The sequence below is a fragment of the Pseudorca crassidens genome, chromosome 21, assembly GCF_039906515.1.
Source record: "Pseudorca crassidens isolate mPseCra1 chromosome 21, mPseCra1.hap1, whole genome shotgun sequence".
In the NCBI taxonomy this organism is placed as follows: domain Eukaryota; kingdom Metazoa; phylum Chordata; class Mammalia; order Artiodactyla; family Delphinidae; genus Pseudorca; species Pseudorca crassidens.
The window spans coordinates 28,741,207-28,766,820 of NC_090316.1; the positions used below are offsets into that span (position 1 = coordinate 28,741,207).

General features: G+C 38.5%; 1 protein-coding gene across 2 annotated transcripts in view; it reads right to left on the reverse strand.

Moving 5' to 3' along the window:
- The window catches only part of CSMD1 (CUB and Sushi multiple domains 1), a 1,750,344-nt gene that overhangs the window by 389,255 nt on the left and 1,335,475 nt on the right, over nt 1–25,614 (reverse strand). For both annotated transcript variants that reach the window (XM_067722119.1, XM_067722118.1), the window contains exon 11: nt 14,009–14,112. In XM_067722119.1, coding sequence (XP_067578220.1) covers nt 14,009–14,112 — 104 coding nt within the window. The remainder of the gene's footprint in view (nt 1–14,008; nt 14,113–25,614) is intronic.

Consider the following 25,614-nt stretch of genomic DNA (forward strand, 5'->3'; position numbering starts at 1 on the left):
TAAGACGAAAAGACAAACCTCAGAATGGGAGAAAATATTTGCAAATGAAGAAACTGACAAAGGATTCATCTCCAAAATATACAAGCAGCTCATGCAGCTCAGTATCAAAAAAAAAAAAAACAACTCAATTAAAAAAATGGGCAGAAAACCTAAACAGACATTTCACCAAGGAAGATATACAGCTGGCCAAGAGGCACATGAAAAGAGGCTCAACATAACTAATCATTAGAGAAATGCAAATCAAAAGTACAATGAAGTATCACCTCATACCAGTCAGAATGGCCATCATCAAAAAATCTACAAATAATAAATGCTGGAGAGGGTGTAGAGAAAAGGGAACCCTCTTGCACTGTTCGTCGGAATGTAAATGGATACAGCCACTATGGAAAACAGTGTGGAGTTTCCTTAAAAAACTAAAAATAGAACTACCATATGACCCAGCAATCCCACTACTGGGCATATACCCTGAGAAAACCATAATTCAAAAAGAGTCATGTACCACAATGTTGATTGCAGCTCTATTTACAGTAGCCAGGACATGGAAGCAACCTAAGTGTCCATTGACAGATGAATGGATAAAGATGTGACACATATATACAATGGAATATTACTCAGCCATAAAAAGAAACGAAATTGAGTTATTTGTAGTGAGATGGATGGACCTAGAGTCTGTCATACAGAGGGAAGTAAGTCAGAAAGAGAAAAACAAATACCATATGCTAACACATATATATGGAATCTAAAGAAAAAAAATGGCTCTGAAGAACCTATGGGCAGGACAGGAATAAAGACGCAGACGTAGAGAATGGACTTGAGGACACGGGGAGGGGGAACGGTAAGCTGGGATGAAGTGAGAGAGTGGCATGGACATATATACACTACCAAATGGAAAACAGATAGCTAGTGGGAAGCAGCCACATAGCACAGGGAGATCAGCTCGGTGCTTTGTGTCCACCTAGAGCGGTGGGATATGGAGGGTGGGAGGGAGATGCAAGAGGGAGGAGGTATGGGGATATATGTATATGTATAGCTGATTCACTTTGTTATACAGCAGAAACTAACACACCATTGTAAAACAATTATACTCCAATAAAGATGTTTAAAAATAAAAAAAAACAGTCACACAGCAGCTGCTGTCAGCCAGTGAGAAGAAACACTCAATTCATTGACTGAAGTCAATGTGCTGACAGAAAAGCATGTTGAAAGAGAAAAAGTGTAAGAAAAAAATCAATTCAACCAAAACAAATGCCTCTAATCAAAGAGGAAGCTTTGCTTTCAGCAAAGTTGTTTCAGGGATATGAGCACATGCTTTGCCCTATCAATCACATCATTTGTGAATCAACACAACCTTCTCACCTGAGGCGCTACAATGTACACGATTCTTCAGAGGAAGATGAACAACGCCTAATACACGTTAAGGAACTCACACAGTATTACATACAAATTGAAAAAAAGGAAGTATTTCAGTGAGTGATGTGCACTCATGAAATATGAAAATGTACTTCTTTCTGAAGATCTGTCTTCATTGGAAAGACTGTTCCCTTATGTTTGGTTGTTCTATTTGTTTGTTTGAAGAGAGATTTTATTTTCCCCTATGCATAGATTTTATTGAAGTGTAACATACCAAAAAGGGCACAAAGCATGAATGTCTGGCATTAATGTCTTCTTTGACTTATAATTATAAAGCTATACCATTCTTTCTTCTGTTGGTTAGTCCTTAGAAGGAGTATCTTTTTCTAGCCTTTTGCTTTCAACTGTTTTATGTATATAAATATTTCATGTTTGTATATGTAAGCATCAAATACTTGTTTTACATTATTGTTGATTTACTTATTTTATTTATATTATTTTTATCTAATCAGAGATTTTATCCTTTTATTTAGAATATAATTACTAATAAAAGTTCATTTTTCTTTTTTTCTCTTTTGATTAGTCAATTTTTAAAATTGTCCCTTTAAGCTAACAGCGTGTTTCTTTCCCCCAAGACTTCAAAGATATCATTCTGTTGTCTTTTTACTTTTTTTTACTTTATATTGAGAAAACTTCCATTGAACTTATATTTGCCGTTTTGAAAATAACATTTCTTTGTTTGTACTACTTGTAAGATCTTTCCTTGTCCTGTTTTTCAGAAGATTTATTATAATGTGCCAGGCTGAGGTTTTTCTTGTATTATGCCTACTGTCTTGTAGAATTTCTTGAATCTCTATCCTGATGTCTGTTGTCAATATTGGAAAATTCTTGGTGATAATGTCTTCAAAGATTAGTTATGTCCCATTTTCTCTCTCTTTCTCTTCTTCAATACCAATTACACACATGTTTTCTGTACATTTTTTTTCTGCTTCAGGTTGAATATTTTCTACTAATCTATCTTCCAGTTCAAGCCACATCTATTGAGTTCTTTATTTCAGATGTTGTATTTTTTAATTCTTAAAACTTTCATTTGGTTTGTTATGAATTCCACTTTTCTGGCAAAATTCTTGATCATTTTATTTATATTCTTAAATATATAAATCATAGTTAATTATCAAAGCCCCTTAGTGATAACTATAATATCTAGATGTCCTTTTCCTTTTGTATTGTCTGTCTCTCGGTTTTGGGTCATTGGGTGTTATTTCTAGACATTTTGGTTGAATGCTAGACTTTGTGTTACGCCATCATAGAAGCTATGTGTGTTGTTATCTTCCTTCTTGGAGGATTTAATTTTCTTCTGGCAGTGAGAGTGACCACCTTGATTCAGTCAGTCTTTAGAAGGATTCCAGACTTCATTTCAAGGTTGCTGATTTCTCAGTGCCTACCCCTTCTTATGTCACAGTCCACAGACTATAAATATATGCATTTATACATTTCATCATTCATCAACAAGCCATATAATTTTACCTCTTCCACCTTCCTTTCACCATTTCTTTCTGTCTCCACTTTCTCAGTTTGAGTGTCTCATAGCAACATCACTGAACTAGCCTCCTAATTTATCCTCCTGATTCTTACATCACTTCCCCCCTACCTTTGATTTAATTTTAAGTTGTTCAAAACTTATCATGTAGAAATTTCTCGCACACTGAAAAGATTTATACTGTCAAGTTAACTATTTCAGAAATACCTCTGAGTGTAAATATTTGAATTTATTTTATCTCTGCACTGGACTTTATTTTAATACAGTTTTATGTTAGTCTATTGATTCACATAAAACTAAAAAGCAGGTACTTGGCTACACTACGAAGTTCCTTCAATCGAAGTCAAATTAAGATGATTTGTGGGACTTCCCTGGTGGTCCAGTGATTAAATTTCTGTGCTTCCACTGCAGGGGGTACGGGTTTGAACAGTGGCCTGCGAACTAAGATCCTGCATGCTGCACAGAGTGGCCAATTTTTTTTTAATTAAGAAAATAATAAAAATAAAGATGACTTGCATTACTCAAGTTTTAGAATTTAAGCCTGATACTTAAGTGACTGATATATTTATGAAAATGACTGTAAGACAGCTTAGTACAATTAATTATTTAACATGTTTAAAAAATTACTTGAACATTCAAAAAGTATTTTTGTGCTAATTTTTTTATATTTTACAAAATTATTTTAGAACTATTTAAAAGAAAAGAAAATATTTCCCTTTTAGTTCTTTTTTCCAGAAGTATTTTAGTTTGCTAGCACCAATGGAAAAAAGATGTTTAAAATAATGAAGCAAATATTGTTAACCCTGTGCAACTGTTTATCTGTTGGAAACAGGATTTTCTGTTTCCATAACTGAAAAATAAAATAAATGCTAGTTTTGGTAAAATACTTTAACAGCCATCATAACACATAAGCTATAATTGCTTTCTTTAAAGCAGTTTTATTTTCTCCCAAAATGACTTTCTAGTACATAGCGTTTTAAATTAAACTTAAAAATAAAATTATTCCAATGAATCGCTAAGAAATTTGACTTGTTAAAAAACGATAATAAAATTGCCTTTGGGAAACAGAGCCATCATATTGGAGGTGCCAGCTCCCCACTGCCCTCCCGTCCCATTGCTCAACCTGTTGCTCCAACCATGCTGGTGTTTTAACCATTCTCCAAAAATACTGGCACTTCTCTGCCTCCAGGTTTTTGGCAAATCCTGAAATCACTGCCTGGAGTGCCTATGCTCCCTGGATAAGGAGTTCTCACAGTATTTGAGGATTCTCACTTGGCATTTCTTTTTTTTTGTTTTTTTGTTTTTGTTTTTGGGGTACGCGGGCCTCTCACTGTTGTGGCCCCTCCCGTTGCGGAGCACAGGCTCCGGACGTGCAGGCCCAGCGGCCATGGCTCACGGGCCCATCTGCTCCGCGGCATGTGGGATCTTCCCGGACTGGGGCATGAACCTGTGTCCCCTGCATCGGCAGGCGGACTCTCAACCACTGCGCCACCAGGGAAGCCCCTCACCTGGCATTTCTTAACTCCCTTAGGTGATGCAGGTATTTTTTTCTCTAGGTCACTGGAGAACCCTGCATACACCTCACCGAAGACAAATATTCACAGGCATCTACTTCCTCCTTCTCCTACCAAATTCTAAACCTTCTTGAGTGCAAGCTGATATCACTTGGCCTTTAATCCCCAGACTCTTGCGTATAAAATGCACCATTTCTTTGAACAAATGCATAAATGAAAATGTAAATTAATCCCCATTAAAATTCATTAAATATCTACATGTTTAAATTTCATAGGAATACCTCCAACTAATGATTTAAATTTTTGTTTGATCTTAGCATACCAAGGACTTGGTATTTGAGGTTCTGTTGAAGCTCTGCCTTTAATTTACCCTGTGGTTTTAGCTAAATTATTTTACATCTATGTCAGTTTCTTCATCTGGGAAACAACTGTATTAAATTACCTTCAAGGAATCATTCAGACCTAAAATTCTCTTATCTTTTTGATAGAGTTCAACCACGGTCGAGCTGTCTTAACCTCAGTGGTTTGATATGCCTCCTTGCAATCAGGATCAGTGTTGAACTGAAATCAGCAGTATCTTTGTATGTTCCAGCGTATTGAATCATTAACCCAAAAGGAAGGAAATGACTTTTGATCATGTGTTTGTTCCTTCCCTGCAACCAGGGCATACTGCATCGAGAGAACAGCTAAAGTCTTTCACGTGAAAATGGTCATTGTTCTTTAAAGCTTAACTGCACCCAGGTGAGGCAGTAACTTCATGATGCTTTGGTTGCTACTAATATTACATCGTATACGAAGGCCCTCTCATTTCTGGACAGGTCTTCTTTTTGGCCCTTGTTAAATGATTCAACAGTTCTATCCTCACGTACATGAAATACATCTGCTAGAAAGGGATTGTGAAATCAAACTGGGTGCTTTCACTCAGCACAGCACCATGCAATTCCCACATTGCTGTGTGTGTCAGTAGTTTTTTCCTTGGTACTGATGAACAGAACTTCCTTGTATGAATATACCAAGGTGTGTCTATCTATTCACCTGTCCAAGGACATTTACGCTGTTTCCAGTTGTTTGGCAATTATGAATAGAGTTAACTCTATTCATGTAGGGCAAATTTTATTTCTTTAGGGTAAATACCTAGGAATGGGATTGCCAGATTACATGATAAATAAGTACTTAACTTCGTATGAAACTGCCTGTTTTCCAGAATGGCTGTACCATTTTACATTCCACTTGCAGTCTTAAAGAATACACAGTGTACAATTCTATTTATGTGATATTCTCAGAAAGACAAACTATAATGATGGACAACAGATCAGTGCTTCACGGTTTAAGGTGGGAGAGGGTATCACTACAAAGAGAAAGCACAGTTTTGAGGGGTGACAAACTTCTGTATCCTGATTTTGCTGGTCGTTATACAAATCTATACATGTATTAATACTTATAGATCTGTACTCCAAAAAGTCTATTTTACTACATATTCATTAAAGAAATAATTTGTTCAGCCTGGAGATTTAAAAAACAACAAAACTCTTGAGTATGCCACAAAGTATGAATTTGATGCAAAGTAACACCTGGAGCACATCAGACCTGCGTCCTACTGGCAGGTACCTGAAAGGAAAGTGGTGTGGGAACCTTTAAAGTACACCTTTCAATTGTAAATTGGGCAGTTAGAAAGTAAATGTTACTCACAAGTTAAAACCTGACCTAGCTTTGTGACCGCCTGGAGGGGTGGGATAGGGAGGATGGGAGGGAGGGAGACGCAAGAGGGAAGAGATATGGGAACATATGTATATGTATAACTGATTCACTTTGTTATAAAGCAGAAACTAACACACCATTGTAAAGCAATTATACTCCAATAAAGATGTAAAAATAAATTAAAAATTAAATTAATTAAAAAAAACCCTGACCTAAAATTGACCTATTTTGAAGTCTTTGCATTTTTTAATATCAATAAATTTCATAAATTCTGAGAAAGTATAGGAAATGCAGAGTTACTTAAAATATAAATGTTAGTTGACTGTTTGCCTTGATTGGGTTAATACAGTGTGTGCCGGAGACTAATAAGGAGAGGTTAAGACACAGTGTGTGATCTGTGCAGCACGTGACGAGAACCATGTCCCCCAGGGATGGAGTAAAACACCTTTAGGAAGAGTCAGAGATGCCCTGATACAAACCTTGGTAAAAGGTGGCAGAGCCAGAGTCATAAGTGGACTTCATCATTAAACATACCGAGGCAGAAGGGATTTAAATTCTGGTCTTGGAAGGATATGCTTGTCATCTGAGGTTTTGCACATCTTTATTTGCAATATTGACCAGACCCTGAGAGCAAATCCGCCTGAAGGCAGTCCTGATCAGAGTTAAAGGTTCTCGATCCACCAGCATCCAGCTGGCTCCTCGTGCAGGGGACTTCCAGGCAACACGGCTATTTACACGACATGTACCAGAACAGAATGCTGAACAGGTGGAGAGGAACAGAACTCTTTTACCTCAAGCTGACTTTGAAAAATCACTCAAGGCAGTGGTTTTATAGAATAAATGATCATATTATTATATATAAAGTTAAATAAACCTGGAGATCAACAGTACATACACTGAAGCTGATAGAATTTCCCCACTGGCACCAACGTGAAATTAGAGCAAGCTTTTCAGTGAGTGTGACTCCTGCACACATTTCATTCAAATGCGACAGCTTTTATTCACCGTGCTGGAATCCATTCTAGCCAGGTGGCATAGAAGATGACGTTAGTTACATCAATGGTCTGCCATCACCAGGTTAAATCCACTAAACAGTATCAGAATTGTTAAGCCTTTCTATGTGGAGCTGTAGACAAAATATCTAATCCAAACTTCTATCTTTCACTTCAAAGAAAAAAAGTTTACTAAGGCCCATAATGAAGTTATTTTACAGACTTCTGTTACTGAGTGCAGCCCAGATGATTTAAAAGTATATGGACACAGACACATTTTTTTCCATTCTCTTCCTTGATAAGCTCAGATATGAACCCTCAAAATGGCACAGGACACAACCAGGAGAGGACTCTGAAGGCAAGCTGGTTTGAGACTCCAGGGTCAGAGAACCAACGCAGTGCAGGCTGTCTGTGTGCCCCCCCCAAAACAGAGGACCACCAGACCTGGTGTTTCCTGAACCCTGACCGGGCAACAGAAGGCTCCAGGTAAGCTCCATCCTCACGGGGATGCAAGGGGTATCCCTCAAACAACATAAGGAAGACCAGCACCACCAGCATGGGGGACGGATGAAGGGACCTTGGTAACCACAGGTGTCCAGGGCAAGCCTTCACCTTCCGCGGGGCCCGAGCCTCCCTTTTCTGAGTAAAGCAGAACCTGTGACAGAGACCAGCCACACCAGTGACCCAATCCAGGAAGACTCTTGTCTCTGCCAATCTGAGACTGAGATGCCCCTTCCCTCCCAGAGATAGGGGCAGAGGGAGGGGTGAGGGGACAAGGGGTGAGATGCAGGAGGGAAGCAGTGATGGGGGTTCCCACCAACCTCTCCCCACCAGCAAGGACAAGTGTGAGTCCCACAGGCACCAATCAACCAAGCAGACCCAGACAATGCCGTACATGCTCTGACAGTGAGCCTGTCACTGGAACCCCAGCTGACACAAGTTGGCCGAGAGCTGCGTGTTAAGTCTAGCCAGGGTGACTGTCCGCTAAAATAAGAGGTTTATATAATTCCCAGTACATCCTAACATGATAGACAAAACAGCCTGGGTCCAATTATCATACCAAGAACCAAGAAAATCACAACTTCAACAAGAAAAGACAACCAACTGACAATACCTAAAATGAATCAGATGTTGAAATTACCTGACAAGGATTTTAAAGCAGCCATTGTGTAAATGTTTCAATCATTTACAAATTCTCTGCAATCAAATAAAAAAACAAACAAACAAATAGATGATCCCAGCAAAGAAAGAGAAGTTACAAAAAAGAACCAAATGGAAATTACAGGAGTAAAAATACAATAATAGAAATTTAAAGTAACTAGATGGGCTTATAGTAAGTAGAGTGGAGATGCACGATGACATGTTAACTTGAGAACAGGTCTATAGAATTCGCCCACACTGAATGGCAGAGAGAAAATACAATGGAAGAAAAGTGAACAAAATTTCAGGGACCTGTGGGTCAAAAACAAAAGGCCCAACATCTTATCATTCAAATCCCAGAAGGAGAGAAAGAGAGTGAGGCTAAAAGGGGGTTTAAAGAAATAATTGCTGAAAACTCCTCAAATTTGGGGAAACACATAACCTACAGTTCTACGAAACCAAGTGAACCTCAAACAGGATAAACTCAAACAAATCCATGTTAATTAAACAAATCCACCTAATTAAACTTTTGAAAAGTAAAGACAAGGAACAAAATCTTGAAAACGGCCCAGAAACCAGTTAGGCAGCCTGCTGTCTCCACGGCCATAAGTCAGGTTCCCCTTGTCTTCCTCTAGCAGAGGGAAGCAATACCTTTGTCAAAAGTTTGTCAGGAGACAATGCAGGTCCAGACAGATTCAGTGAATGGCAGTTCAACTCCTCTTCCTTCTTCCTTTCTAGTATATTCCATTTCCAAAGACAATTCTGAGCACCACATATTTCATTATATTAAGGCAGAGATAATAACTACAGTAATACAATACTATCTTCTCTTTGCATCATACCTTTCACCTTTTTCAAACAATGTTTCATTAGCCGTCTCACTTTACACTTACAACAATGCTTCCGGCTTGCAAAGTTGGCATGAGATGGGGAGCTGGTCTTGCTGCCCTGGAGGTCTTGCGTAGCCCTTACTGTTTTAAATGCACTAAGCCCCCCAAAAAAGAATGACTGCGCCTTTGAGGTTAATTCAATATCAAAAACACAAAACACACACTTTAAATGCTTTTGACTGATGAATCGTGGACGAGAGATCCTTAGCTCTCCAGGGTAACAGTGTAGCAAGCAAAACATGCATTTCCTGGCTCCTTAGAGAAAACTGCCACATTGAGTCAACACTGGGGTTGTAAGTGGCAGAACAGCTGGAAAATGACTTAGGCTGTCTGGACTCCAAATTAGCTGGAACTAGTCTCCCCGCATCTCCCGCAGGTGCTGCTGTTGGGCTGCGCTTCCTTGGGACCTATGCATTCTTCTCCTCTGCAGGAAGGTTCTCCAGAGACCACTTCCATGGGCCCCCAAGGCCGCAGGTCAGTTTGCTTTCCCAGACACCCCAGAATAGATGGAATCCCAAACCTAAAATGCGTGTGTCCAGTGGTCCGGCTATCTCTCCTCTGACAGGGCTTCTGGAATAGAGAACTTAGGCACCATGGAGTGTCCAGAGAGCGGCAGCCTCTGCTAACCCACCCCAGCGTCATAATGAAGGTCAGGAAGCCTCCGCCTTCTCCACTTGCGGACCATCCCCTCAAAGCCTACTGTTACCCACCTCTGAGCCCTGCAATGTCTGAATTTCAATAAATGTTTCTTCAAAGAATCAAGGAAGAACATTTCCCCATAAAGAGACAAAGGAGAGAAACCTAGCAATGGATGAACTTCACTTCAAGAATAGAGCTTTCAGGATTTGAGTCTGATCTGCACTCTCATATGTGTCCATGCTCACAGGCAATGTCATTATGAGAATGATTATATGAGGAAAAAGAGTTTTGATCATGTGGCTCCAGAGTTCTAAGAATCTAAGGAGTGTACTTGCTTTCTAATTTTGAAAAATGGGTTTTTGCCTAGAGAACGTCTAGGTAGCTACCTTTACGTGCTTATTCCTAACATAAATTGCTCAAGCTTTCTCCAAAGCACTGAGATGTACTGTGATCAACTCCTCTGATAATGTCCAAAGAATACATAGACACACACATCAGTTTTCAGTGTCTGCTTTGTTATGGCTGTTGTGTAGTCTTTTAATAAAAAAAGAATGATGCCCTTCACTCAGCACCTGCAGACAATAGCAGAGGTAGGTGGAGGGCTACCATATGAGGGCTAGAGCCACTTCTAAGCCCAAGAAGCAATTTAAGAACAGTGGATCAACCAGCCATAGGAAACAACTAGTATCCTTATTGGTTAATAGACAAGTGTAGTCAGGCAGAGGCAATACTACTCGCTCACAGATTTCCCTGATACTGACTATTCATCCCTTACAGAGATGGGCACTTAAAACCTGCCACTGGTGCCTGCAATCCCCAGGACATCCTGAAATTAATGCCATGTCCTGGTCACCACTGCTAGTAACTGCAAAGGCCAGAGGAAAGTCGTGAAGATCAATGTCTCTGGATGCAGTTTTTCTGAAAATTAAACTTGAGAAAATTACCAACATATATTCTTGGAGAGATCTCAATAGAGATTTGCTAAGTGAGTTATTTAATTTTGTTTTAAGTCTGTCATTCTGTAAAAGTAACCTGAATAAATTCACCCATCTCTTGGGAAGACTCGGCTATTGAAAGAGTCCCCCTAACATTCAGTTGTTCTCTTTTTGCGCCAAGAAAGTTAAGAAAATAAAAAGCCATTAACAGAAATTAGAATTTTTAAAAGCATATTTAGGATGAGCCAGTTAGGCTATCTCACTTTCTAAATTTCTCCTGAAAATTAAGATCTGAATAGAATTCCACAGGCCCCCTAAAAAGGGGAACCTATAAAATATTGAGCTTGAGGTAGTAAATATCAGCTACCCATAAATAAGTTTCTTAACTCAAATTTTATCTGAAATATGTATCATGATAGTCAATGATTCTATACACTGTCTAGTATATAACCATCTCAGCTCACCTGCCATTTCTCCAATCAGATTTTAAACTCCAGGCTGAGACTCACGTCTGACATGTAAGTACTCAAAAATATTTGTTGCCGTATTCTCTAAAATTGCCTGTTTATCCAAAGACACCAACTGTGATTCTCTTGTTTTTTCTTTTTCTGTAATTTTGTATACTAAGGAAATATATCAGTGGCTTTGCTTTTCTCTACTGAAGATGATTAAATGCCCAACTGATCTTTGTTACATTATGTTTCCCAAAGGGCATCTCACTTTGATTCAGTTAACTGTTTAGTTTTTCCTTTATAGATGTGAGCTATTGAGAGGAGGTTCTAATAACACTTATGTCAAGGTAATACATAGTTTGCTATTGCTCCCTTAACAACAAATAGCATTAAAAAATGCATGTATGACTTCAGATCTTTAATAGTGACCTAAGGGATTTTATATGGCACTACTTTTCTACATTTATGTTCTACATTTTGCATTTATTTGAAAATTTCTCATTTGTTTTAATGATATCCCGTCTTAAATTAGATGTTATGGTAATAATAAAGCTATTTCACGTGTGGTTTGTATTTCTTGGCTCTCCAGTGCATTCACATGCACTATTTCATTTTGCTCCTTACCACAGGCAGGAAAAGTTTATTATACATATTTCATAGCCATAAAAACAGAGGTACAGAGAGGGTCACAGATAGTTAAGAGCAAAGCTAGAGCCAGAAATTCCACCTCTGGCATCCTGGCCTCACTGCTGTCCACTGTATCAGTGACTACAAGTACCGCTCCAGACCAATGCCAGGCTGTGTGCACACAACTGACATGGAAGATTGCAAACAATACAGATATCTGTCCCCAACCTGCAGGAATCCGTATTTTTATAAATAAATGAAATTTAAAGCTAGTAATTGGGCAAAAAAAGAATAACCATTTGGTAAGAGTGTGGGGAAACAGGGACCTTTACATACTGTGGTGGAAAAGAAAATTGATATAAACTTTTGGGGGGATTATTAGAAAAGCCTAATGATGTAAATGAAGATGCTCCTAACTCCTGAAATTCCTCTGCTGGAAATTTTCCTGAAGGCATATGAAACAGGTATGACAATTTGTACGAAGTAGTTTACTGCGTAGCTGCTTAGAAATGCAAGATTACGGGGGGATGGAGAAAAGACAAAGGCTATCAATGAGAATCAGTTAAAAAACATGGCACATCCACATGTAATGATAAGGAATATAGACACTGGAGGAGGATCACGGAGTCTGAACTCCTGCTAGAACAAACGCTAGGTTTGTGAATGGGGGTAAATCTATCTAAGCCTCAGTTTCATCATTTATATGATGAAGACAGTATTAACCCCTAACTCACAGGATTTAGGTGAAGACCAAACAAGATAATATGTATTAGGCATCTAGCACAGTGCATGGTATATAAGAGGTACTCAATAAATGCTATGAGATTACTACTGCTACTATTATAATTATTATCCTAAGTCATGGGCCAGTAACATGATTTTAATTATTATTAGTAGTAGCTATAAAACATGAGATAAAGATATATACTGATAGGGAACTACATCCAAGATACAATAAAGGAAAAGAGAATGTCCCCAATGCCATCAGAGTACGGGTCCACTAATTTTAAAGGCACAGACAGATGTTCACTGCAGAACTTTTTACAATGTGAACTACCTCATAAGTAACTGCTAAGTAAGAGAATGAGTGGGTATAACGGCCATACCTCTTCTTGTTGTTGTTTTTCCCTAGCAGAATAATACTTTGAAGTTGTCCAGGGCAAGCTTTCTCACAAATAAAGAGAAAATCTCAGCCATGTATAAGCAGACTAAGAGAAAAAAGGTGAAAATCCTGCAGAATGACTTCCATTAGCGAAAGTAGTTTCGGGAGCCCCTACAGGAAGCTGGCTGTGCAAGGTGCGAACGCAGAGGAAGAGGCTGCAAAGACATTTCCTTCTGCACTGAAAACACTGAGGAATGAAGATACCCCTGGGTCATGGTTTTAATATTGCTAGAACAAGTCTCCTAAAAACTGTCCTATCAATATTAAAACCATGACCCGGGGGTATATTCACTCCTCAGCCTCAGCTAAGAAGTCCACATGCCACAACTAAAGATCCTGCACGCCACAATGAAGATCCCGCATGCCACGACTAAGACCCGGAGAAGCCAAAATAAATAAGTAAATAAATATTTAAAAAAAGAAAAAAAAAACTGTCCAGACTATCCTCATGGCCCTGCATCTGGAAAAGGCTGACGGTGTCCCGGGCGAAGTGGTGCAGACTCTCCCATGAGTCCAGTTGCCAATGGACCAGTGTAGGGATCTGTGTGCTGACGTTCACGGTGGGGCCGCTACTGTATTTGCCAGGACTCTGGGTACGAAAGTCCACAGATATAAAGGGCGCTACCACACTGTTCTCCCCACGCTCTCTGCTACTTTTAGTATGCAGCTCTACAGAGCGCAAGGCTTTCAGAAGACATATGGCCTTATTCTAGAAGATACTTGTACTTCCCCGAACACTGACAACATAATAAGTAGAAAGAGAGGGGCGGACAAGGAGCAGTTGAGTTGAGAAACTCATCACCTCTACTTTCTGCTTTTCCATATAGTCTAATCTTTTGCCATATTTTTCAATGATTTAAAATAAAAAACACTGCCACAGATAGAATGCAATCCTGAATTAGTCCTCATCTGAAATCAGATTTAGAAACTACTAATTTAGCCATACATGGCATTTATTAAACTTCTGAGTGGGAATGGAAAGTCTGCACCAGGATCTCAAGGACACATCCGTGTTTGCACAGATAACTTCCTGTTCTGGGAAAGAAGAAACAAGGGAATATACACTTACACATACAAGACGGTTCTGGTATCACCCACTTTCCCAGCATCGCCCACGGTTAGGGTGTCGTAGCCTCTTTCCAGCTCAAACTCCTCAAAGGCAAGCTTGATGACCTAAATCAAACACAAGAGAGAATTACTTAGCATAACAGGAACTTTCTGGGACCTCACATAATGCAAATATCCAGTTGTAGTATTAATTTTGCTCCATCATTTCACTGTTATTTCAAATGATTTAAAGTTGCTTTTAAAAATAATAATTGTATATATTTGAGAGCCCTCGATTATAGAATTTTATGGAATTCAAAATTGCTATTACTCCAAAGATATTTATCATCAGCTCTAAAAATGAAATTAACCCATATTGTATTGATACTTTAAATCAAATATCTATCAAATATTTATTGTCACATAGTGTTCAGAATGACCAAAAGGTAAATCAGTATAAGCAAAATAAATGGGGACTGCAGTTAATGAGATATATTTTGAGGATACCTAGAACACCAAGGAATAGATATTTTTAGTGTGATGTCTGCAGATTTCATGTATGTACCACTATTAACATATGAAAAAGACCTTCTGAGGCTAGAAAGTTGTCCTCTACATTTAACTTTGCAAAGCCTTGTCTTTTTTTTTCTTTTTTTTTAATAAAGAACAGTTTGTCTAGGTGTTCAACACCATTTAGACAAGACCAGTTTGTGTCTGACACATGGATATATTAGAATACTATGAACTTCTTTCTTCTCATAAAAGAAATGCTTCCTTTGTTGACCAATATTGTGACAAAGGGGGAAGAGAGTCTGTCACAAAGTTAGGCTGGAACCCTAGGTGACAAGGAGAAATATATATATAGATAATAGATAGATATCTGTAACATGAAGAAGAGAGAGAGGTAGAGGCTATCACAGACAGATGAAAGAGACAGATGGATAGATGGACAGACAGATATGATGGATAGATGAGATAGGTAGATAAATGACAGAGGGGGAGAGAGAGAGAACAGGAAGTACAGAAACCATAATATTGGAAATACATTTTAATGGGATCTACTTCAGAGTAAATCTGAAACTCTGGAATCCTATAAAAAACATTAAATGCCTGTTCATTAAACCTGAAAGAAAGACTTAAGTGGTACCAGGGGGAAGGCAGGCTTCTGACTAATATCCAATTTGATGTGTACAATACTGAGCAGGCCCTAACCAGGTGCTTTCCCAAGCAGTGCTAATATGGGATGCATTAATTCTGCTATTGGAAATTCTTACTAGAATTAGTGGTATAGCTGTTATGATTTATTTTAAAAATCTACTCTTTCAAATTTCAGCGTTTGTCTGAATACATTATTTTAGCAATCTAATTTGAAACAGGTGTAGAGGTTCATGACGTTGCAGACCAGTATCAACATTGCATATGAAGCCCAACACCCGAGGATGGTTTTATTTCAACTTCTGTGTTTCCCATGGGCCAATTTATAAATGTTCATGGTGGTACAAGAAAGAATAAAAGGACTAAAGAATCATGCAACCTGGAGGTTCCCATCACCTTTTTTGACACATTTACTCTGTCTTGACTTGGGTAACAGCCTTCAGTGAAGCAATGATAATCCATTCAGGCCTGAGGGTCACGGTTGGCAGATTTGTAATGAGTCACAGATAGGGGGTCTCACTTCATAAATGTGTTTTCATTATGGGTGTAAAAATAACCATTCTGTAATTCTTTCAAGCCAAAGCAAAGGGTGTTGGAGAGGTTTTTGTCAGGGTTCAGATTCAACAATCAGCCTCTGCTGATAGTCATAGGACGATCTTTATGCTATTAATGCCCCATAAAAAGAGAAAAGGTGGATCCAATCTTGTGTAAAGAACCTCTCGTTTGTCAGAAAATATGGCATTCTATAAATATACCTGGTAGTAAAACAGAAATACACATCTGGAATGAAAGTTGCTGTCATTTCTCAGTGACAAGTGATGTTGATTGGAGAATTCATTTTTTAATAAAAACTGTATATAAGGAGTATATCATGATGATTTGATGTACATATACACAGTGAAATGGTTACTACAGTCAAGCTAATTAACCTGTCTCCTCACACAGTCACCCTTTGTGTATATAGTGAAAGCACCTTAAATCCATTCTCTTAGCAAATTTCTAGTAATCAATACAGTATTATTAACCATAGTCACCATGCTGCCCATTAGATCTTCAGATTTATCCATTCTTCATAATTGTAACTTTGTGCCCTTTGACCAATATCTCTCCATTTCCCCACCTTCTCATCCCTGGTCACCACTGTTCGACTCTCTGCTTCTGTGTATTTGACTTTTTTAGATTCCACACATAAGTGAGATCATGCAGTTTTTTCCTTTCTGTGTCTGTCTTGTCTCACTTAATATAATGCCTTCCCAGTGCATCCATGTTGTTGCAAATGGTAGGATCTCCTTTGTTATTAAGGCTGAATGATATTCCATTACATGTATATACACCACATCTTTATCCATTCATCCATTGATGGACACTTAGGGTGCATCCACGTCATGGGTATTGTGAATAGTTCTGCCTTATGTTTTAAAGTGTGAATGATTCAGTGGCATTTAGTCTCAATGGTCCCTTTAGCTCCACATGTGCACGCACGCGCGCGCACACACACACACACACACTCACACACACACACACACGTGCTCTTCTGTGTCTTGACTGGTCCCTGCAGCTGGCCTTGTACATGCTGCTCCACATCCTTCAAGTCTCTGCATGAAGTCTGTTCTTGGTGGTGTCTCCCCTGCCCATTCTGTCCAAGACGTCAGTCTCTTTGTCAACATCCAGCCTACTCCCTTTATGATGTTGCATTTTTTGAAATTTCTTGCTGGTTTGCCCGTACCCTCTGCCTCACCTCCTTCATGGTACATGCCCTGAGGGCAGGCGCTACGCCCTCCATCTGCTGAGGACAACTGACTCATCTTTCAGGACGTACTGAATACCTACTCTGCCCAGGTCCAAAGAGAAGGTGCACCAAGTTCTAGCCTTCAAAAAACTTAGAGTTACAAGGGGTATCATGATAAACACAAAGTAATTATAGAATTTTTAACTTTTCCAGACAGATATTCCTTAATGACAACAAATCAAATAGGAAGGAAAATGAAAGAAGGACAAAGTTCTAGAATTCTAAAAGCTTAAGACTCACAGGGGGTAGTTCGATAAACACAAAACCCAAAACAATTATAGAATTTAACATACAGATTAAGGTTTCTCAATGACAACTGATGAAATCCTTTACTTTTTCAACTTCCAAACAGAATCTCAGAACTGTGAGAAAAAGATGTTGCTCAGTCTAGACTCTAGTATAATTTTTAAAATACATTCTTGGTATTTTGTAATATGTTCTTTTCTCCTATTTAAACTAAAAAGACTCGAAAAGTTTGAACCATTTCTCCTTTCCCTACGTCCTGCTTCTGGCAACCACCAATCTATTCTCTGTATCTACAGCTTGTTTGTTGTTTTTTAGATTCCACATGTAAGAGAGATGAGACGGTATTTGTCTGTATCTGTCTTTGACTTATTTCACTTAGTATAATGCCCTCCAGTTCCATCCGTGTTGTGGCAGGATTCATCCCTTTTCATGGCTGAATAATATTCTTTTATACATAAAGTACATATGGTGGCAGGGAAGTAATGGAGTTAAATTACATTTGCTTATATTTTCTTACTAGAGGATGAGGAGGGTCAACAGTTTAGTGTGACCAAATGTGGAATACAGAATCTAAGCAGGCTTAAAATTACTTGATATTCTGACACCTCTGTTTTCACAGGAGGAAAATGAAAGCCAGGGAAGATGAGGGCCTTATTCTGCAGTTATTAGTGAGAGGTTTAGATCTCAAACTGGGAAATCCTGAGTCTCGATGTAGTTTTTAGATTGTTTCCCACACGTTCAAATATAAATGAAGAAGATAAGAGTAGAGGTTATAAAACTTAATTCTATTTTCAAACTTCTTTCTTTCTTACAAACTACTCATTTTAAAGTATTTCTTCGAAAGTTTTAGCTACTGTAGTCCTGTTTTCTTTCTCTGATCCCAATCTAATATGCCTTAGTACTATAGCGATGTGGCAGTCATCTCTTACGCCAAGTTGGTCTCTGGTAATTAAGCATCTCTAGGAAGACTCTGCTGTGTGATGACAGGTGGTCCAGTGAAAGACACCGCAGGCCAGCGAGAGGAAGGTGCAGGACAGGCCGTTCTCAGGGTGCGGCGGGTGCTCAGGGAAGGAACCTCAGATGCGGAAGATAAGGAACATCTTCCAGAGGAGGTGGCATCTAGGAGCTAAAATATCCAAACAGTGGGCTGAACCCAGCTGCTGGGGGTCCTGAAACCTGCCCCAGGAGTACCTCGAAGAGTGATGCCAATCGCTAGATTCCTGGAAAAACAACAGCCCAATCCTATGTCTCATCTAATTTCACTCCCTAATTTGTGCAAAATTGGTTTGTTCACTTTACAAACATTTTCAGTGGATATTCAACTATTTTTCTTCACCATCTAACCAAATTCTGTTGACTATTATCCTTGCATAATAGAAAGTAGCCAAAAAATTGTGCTCAAAGTAAGTGTAATACAAATTAGTTGAATTCCTTCTCAGTTTTTTGTTTATTTTTTTAATGGTGCAAAGATGCTAATCTTTCAGACAGAAAGGTTAAAGGGAAAAAGCACACAATAATCTTAAATGAGAGAAAAATAAACTGGTCAATTTTGCGGGGTGTAAGTATGAAAAAGAAAACAGAATTTAGCTATTTAATTATGATTACATAAAAACTGCAAGAGCCTTGGCAATTAAGAATGTTATATTGGGACTTCCCTGGTGGCGCAGTGGTTAAGAATCTGCCTGCCAATGCAGGGGACATGGGTTCGATCCCTGGTCCAGGAAGATCCCACATGCCACGGAGCAACTAAGTCCGTGCGCCACAACTACTGAGCATGTGCTCTAGAGCCCACAAGCCACAACTACTGAGCCCGCATGCCACAACTACTGATGCCTGGGCGCCTAGAGCCCTTGCTCCACAACAAGAGAAGCCACTGCAATAAGAAGCCTGCGCACCGCAACAAAGAGTAGCCCCAGCTTCCCACAACTAAAGAAAGCCCGCACGCAGCAGCGGAGACTCAATGCAGCCAAAAATTAATTAATTAATTAATTAATTAAAAAAAGAATGTTATATTGTCAGAAGAGCTTTTTTTTAATTTTTGTTTTGAGACACTCAATTTTCTAAATAGAGAAAAGAGAAATATACGATGACAGAGTGGTAGAATTGATATAATACTGAATTTTTAAGTATTAATTTAAAACAAATATGAAAACATTGCTCTGAAAAACAAAATGGAAGTACACTACATAGTCACAATTCATTAGGGGAAAAAAAGCCAGTCACTATAGGCCCATTCAAATAAGGAGTCCATCTCACCTGACTCAATTAAGCTAGAGGAATCCAGATGTATCAGTTCATACACACACACACACACACACACACACACTCACACAGACACCCCATATGGATCACTGGGCTTCCTCATCAAAAGTTTTATTTCTAATATGCTTTTTGTTTCAGTGTTATCTTTAAACTACATTTGGGGTTCTTTTGGATGACATGTTTCTGCCCAAAATTGTGATGGTAGGAAGAGATACAGAATAAGAGGAAGATTTTACCATTTTCCAAGATGTAGAACTGACAGCACAAAATAAATAAGTAAAAAGCCCCTACATCTTGGAAAAAGCTAACTCATAAATGCCTTAATGAATGACGGTAGCGTTGAAATCAACAGGGTAGGGAATAAGGACTTGAAACACAAGGGGACAGAAACTGATAAAAAGAAGTCTTAATAACCTGATCCATTCAATTTCACATTATTTTTCAGAATAAAGACTTTTCAAACTGTGAATTTCCTCCAAAAGGACATAACAACTCTATACCTCACATCTGAAAGGCAAATTCACACTTTCTATGAACCAAAAATTATGAAATGATTTCTGATAAATTTTAAGTGTTTTAGCCTGAGGTTCTAAGGACCAACCATGAAACAACTGAAAAAGTATAATTAATTATAAAGAGATGTTCTGTCCAAATGCATGCACCACATAGCCTGGGTAATGCACATCGGTGTTTCCCACAGAAAAATACATATAATGTTTCATATCTGTAAATTACATATACAAACGGCCAATGATATGTAATATGAAATTACCAAGATTTGGTTCCAACCTAGAGAGAACAGTACTTTGAAAGGAACAATTTAGGAAAAATATATTATTATTTCTAGGGTAGCCTTGACTTATATTTAGCCCCCCATATAAACTCTAAATGTCTTTTAAAACTAGAGTTCAATGCACCATTAACAAAAAGGGGACATATATTATTTCAAATGTAGCTGCAATGTTATTAACCTTGTGCTACCAAGAGTCAAATTAAACAGGTAATCAGTGGAAGAAAATAGAAAACACTCAAACAGGCAGAACAACATGTAATTTATCCAACAGCAGCCGTTTGGTCATGTTACCACATCACAAGAAACGAGGAGCTTGGTGTCCGGATCGTGGACTCTCTCACATGGTTTTCTAGAACTTTGCTGATGTCCATCCTGAAGGCTTCTGCCAAGTCCCTTCTCTCAACAGTAACTGGAACATAAATTACCGTAATTCTCTCTGTGCTGCCCTTACATGGACCCTTTGTCTCTGAGATCAAGACTCCTAAGAATGCAGGTGCGTGCCATGTGCAAGGCACGGAAAGGACCCAGATCTGCTTCTCCTGCTCCCTCCTCCAGGCCCACACTGCTGCTGGAAAGCAGCACAGAGCGAGCAAGTCCAAGCCCACCAAAGTGAGAGGGGATCCTGGCCCTGCTGCCCACCCCGCGGGGGCCTGAAGGACTTGCATCCCCCTCCTACAGCCTCCTCATCTGTAAAACCAGAGTGACGTCATTTCCCAACGGGGGCTGAGGATTAATGGGAGGATGCAGGTCAAGTGTGTGCATTTTGCAAGGGTCCAGCAGGCACTGGGTTAGCGGTGGTGTGTTCAGCACCACCGTTATCGCTACCTTTCACAGCAAACTCTTCACTGCTACCAGGCCAGGCCACATTCTGTCACCAACTTGAGGGATTCTATTATTTCAAACCTCACAAATCTTTAAAACCAAGGAAAATCCTGTCTCTCTTCTGACACATCAATTCCTAACTCCAATTTTATTCAGAAAGGAATCCTTTATCCTTTATTTAAAAAAAAAATTTTTTTATCCTTTAATTTCCAGATAAACTTTTCCATCTACACACCTCCTTCTTTATATCAGTAGAATTGTGCTTCTCGTAAGAAGCTTGTCTTGGCAAAATACTTAGATGTGATACTATGGATTCTCAAGGATTAAAGTAAGATCCACAAAAACCTGAGGAAAGAAGCAAGTGGGGTGTTGGGTGAAGATAACAGAGACTAACATTATAAAGAAAATTCCTCAAGCAAAAATCATCAAAATGCCAATAAAACTGTCAAGGACCTAGAACAACCAAGACTAACTAGCTCACTGGGAAAGTAAGCAAACTCAAAGGCGGTGATGGAGGAACATTAAAAATGGTTTACCGTGTAAAATAAGAGAATAAACCAGTGAGATCTCCAAAAGAATTTCATTAATCCCTGAAATGAAGCAACCAAAGAATCAGTCACAAGCATTGTTTGGAAAATTATTGAAATACATTCTCGGATGGATGAAAGAAAGTAGCATATTTGTTAAAAATGGGGGACTGGGAATTTGAGAGTCACAATACAATAACCACTAAAGAATAAATCAGAGCACTATTAGATGGGGTAAAATGCAGAATTAACATTTACAGAACACTGAAATCTATCAACCTAGGATATGTGGAGCAACTTAGCTGGAAATCTGAAGGCCTAAAAGATGAAAGGATTGCAAGAGAAAATTACAGATTTATAGATAAAAGCAGAAGATATTGAAGTTTGTGAAAAATAATTGGAATGAACGGTGCAGAATTAATAATTAGAAAAATAATGTAAGGCACATTTTTTTTTTACAGCTGATTACAGTTTTTAGAACAGACCTTAAAATGGTTGATTATGGCCCCACTTAAACAAAATAAAGCAACCATAGAAAAATAGGAATACATCATCACATAGAACAGTTTAACTCTAAGAAATCCAAAAGAGTTCCATACACAAACACAGAAGAATTTAAAGAAATGCAAATCAGAGTTAGTTTTGTTTTTCTATGATACAATAAAACCTTAGAGATGATGAATCAACAAGATTATGAGTCTCAGATATAAAGAAAAAATATGTCCTTTTAGCATGTTTATTCAGTGAAGAGGTTACTTTATGTGGGAGGGGAAGAGAAAATATTTTGTAGATTTTTAAATGTCTCTGGTACTAACACACTCTTTATCTCCAACTTGGCTGAAAGATACTTCAAACAACAGGATTCATTTTAAAGAGTTACCTAAATGGCATTTTGTTTAAATATGAAAAGAATGATCTAAAGGAAGTTATATAGACTAGAAAGGAAAGGGCTGAGTTGATAAAAATAAAAATATGTACATTTACTTCTACATATTAAGTAATATAGTTAAACAAAGAATCAGGCAACATATTTACTTCTGGGATTGAGCCCTGGATCTCAGAGATGGCCTCCCAAGGTGGCTCGTTAGTGATACAGCCATTATAGTTTATTTTTAAAATCTACTCTTTCAAACTTCAGTGTTTGTCTGAATACATTATTTTAGCAATCTATGTAGAGGTTGATCACTGCTGCAAACCAGTATCGACATTGCAACTGAAGCCCAGCACCGGAGGATGGTTTTATTTCAATTTTTGTCTTTCTCATGGGAAGATTTATAAATGTCCATGGTCCCACAAGAAGGAATAAACAGACTAAAGAATCACATGACCTGGAGGTCCCCATCACCTTTTTTGACACATTTACTGTCTTGACTTGTGTAACAGCCTGCAGTGAAGCAATGATAATGCAGTCAGGCCTGAGGGTCACGGTTGGGTGATGTGTAATGATACAAAAGGTGGAAATGAGGCAGCCACGGAACCCCATGGTAAGCCTGCAGGGAGATGCTGCCATCTGGACGTCAGTGCATCTGGTTCTAATGTGATAGCTTATCTGTCAAGGATGCCAGCAACAGCTGCTTTGGTGAGGCCATTCACGTGCCTCCACTACAGCTGCCACCCACCTCTGCCTCCTGAAGAAGGGAGCTTAGGAGAGCTCGGGGTCTAGAGGTGTACAGGAGATGGAGGGGTCTACACCTGTGTAGAGAGGAGAAGGCGCAGGACAGGAAAATACTGACACTCTCGGTGTATGGGACGGGGGAATGAAAGACCTACAGACCTGCTCCAGATCACGCCCTACAAAGTGGCGGTTACACAGACATTTTACAAGGTTCATTCACTCATTTTTTATTCATCTTCAGTTCTGTCTATAAGTCTCTCCCACTTTAGCAGGAAATCTCTAGAAATACCCAAATTTCCATCAAGAAAGAAACAGATCAAGTAGAAATAGCTAATGATGAATATTAATTAATGCTTCAAATATGATTTTTAGGAGTAATCTATTATTTGACCCCAAATTTTTGCCTTGGCGGACAAGACAGAATTGTTCTCTTCTAAGCCCTGGACTGTACTTACTTTGCCTCTCAGCAGAAAGTTCTCTCTTGAGTCCTGGGCATGGCTGCCCCTCCGACTGGGTCCCAACTTGAGTACCTTTTTCTCAAGGGTCTTCTTTGACCCTGTGAATATCATCCTTACTCTATCCACTAGCAGTCCTGCTTATTACCTAGTTTTATTCCCCCCGAAGTCTCTTAACATTATCTGAGATTTTTCTATCAATCAATCACCATCTGCCTATGTAGCTATCTATGTATCTATGCATCTATCTTTGTACCTATCTATGTATCTATCTATGTATTTATGTATGTATGTATGTATGTATGTATGTATCTATCTATCTATCTATCTGTCATGTGTCTGCCCATTTTCTGTCTTTCTCACTAGAATGTAAAATCTAAGAAAACAGGAGTCATTTTTGTTTTCTTTTTTTCACTACTGGGTCCAGTACCGTATTGCTACGTATTAAGTGCTGCATAAATATTTGCTGAATCAATAAACCTATTTTCCCTTGTGTACCATTTAACCTAAAGAACCTGGGACTATCATATATATACAGTGTTTAAGTTTAGTCTCTTATGCTAGTCAAAGATTGATGGCCTCACATTAGCATAAACCAAAATAGCACTGAAGTTGTACAAAGCAAAACCAAGTTGATGCCCTCCTGAATAAGGGATAAAAATTTTACTCATAAATATCTTGTAACACTCCTGCATGCTAGAGGATTTTAGAAGTTGGGTAAGAGTGAGTTATTTTATGGGCATACGTACCCTCACCTACTCCAGACCTAAGAACTGCTAACTAGTAAACTACTTATTCATGAATTAGTTTTTATTCATTAAACTCATAGGATTTCATCAGTGGTTCAACTTCTTAGTTTTACTGAAGAAAAAAAACAAAAGAATTGTTCTTGTTATGTCACTTTTTAAATTAGTAGAATAAAGACTCCTTTTAATCTTGATACACAAGGATTCCTTCTGACATTTTTTGCTAGAGCAAAACTTGGACAACAGTTTGTTCTAGCTACCAAACATGCAGGGAAAAATCTACTCAAACATCCTGGATCTGTACACATTTATTTCAGAAAATATTCTGCACAATGCTTACCCATTGTTTGGCCTATAGCTACCCATACCAAAGGACACTAATTGAGAACCATAAAGTTTATTTCTGTGGTCATACATGAATGGTAATTTTATTGGGATTCTGACAAAATATGTATTCTAGGTATAGCAAATGATGTAGTAAGAGGCACACTGGTGGTCACTGGAGGTCTTGAACCTCATCTGGCTTTGAATGTTGGCTTTGCAATCTACTAGCTGTATGATTTGCATAAGTAAATTCAATTCTCTATGTTTCCCTTTCCTCATTCGTGTGACAGGCAGAATAATAATATCACTTATAGGATTATTGTAGGGAATAAAGGAATGACTATGCATAGAACACCTAAAATAGCACATGACACACACTACACATTCAGTGAGTGCCAGTTATTTCTTCTAATTCAAACACATGCCTTGGGTTGGGCTCTGTCAACAGTCTGCTAATTGTTCACTCTCCTTTCACTCAATTTACCCATCATATGCATCCTTAACAATCCATTATAATTTTTTCTTTAAACAAATTTGAACACACTGTTCTTTTCTTGAAAATCTGCACTATCTCTCTACTATATCCATAAAGTTTAAATTATCTTGTAGCATGTTTCTCAAAACACAGTCCATAGACCACCTACATCAATAACTTCTGTGTGATTATTAATTCGTAATTATTATTAAAAATGCAGATTCTTAGACATTGCCAAGAACCCACTACACCAGAATTTCTTGGGGATAGAGGGCAGGAAAGGTGCATTTTAATGTGCTCCCTCTGTGATTCTTTTGCATAATGAAGTGTGGGGAAACTGCCTTAAACTGACATGTACATCCTCTCCCACATGGCACTGAGTCAGCTCTGCACTGACCACACAGGGTGTGTGTCCACAC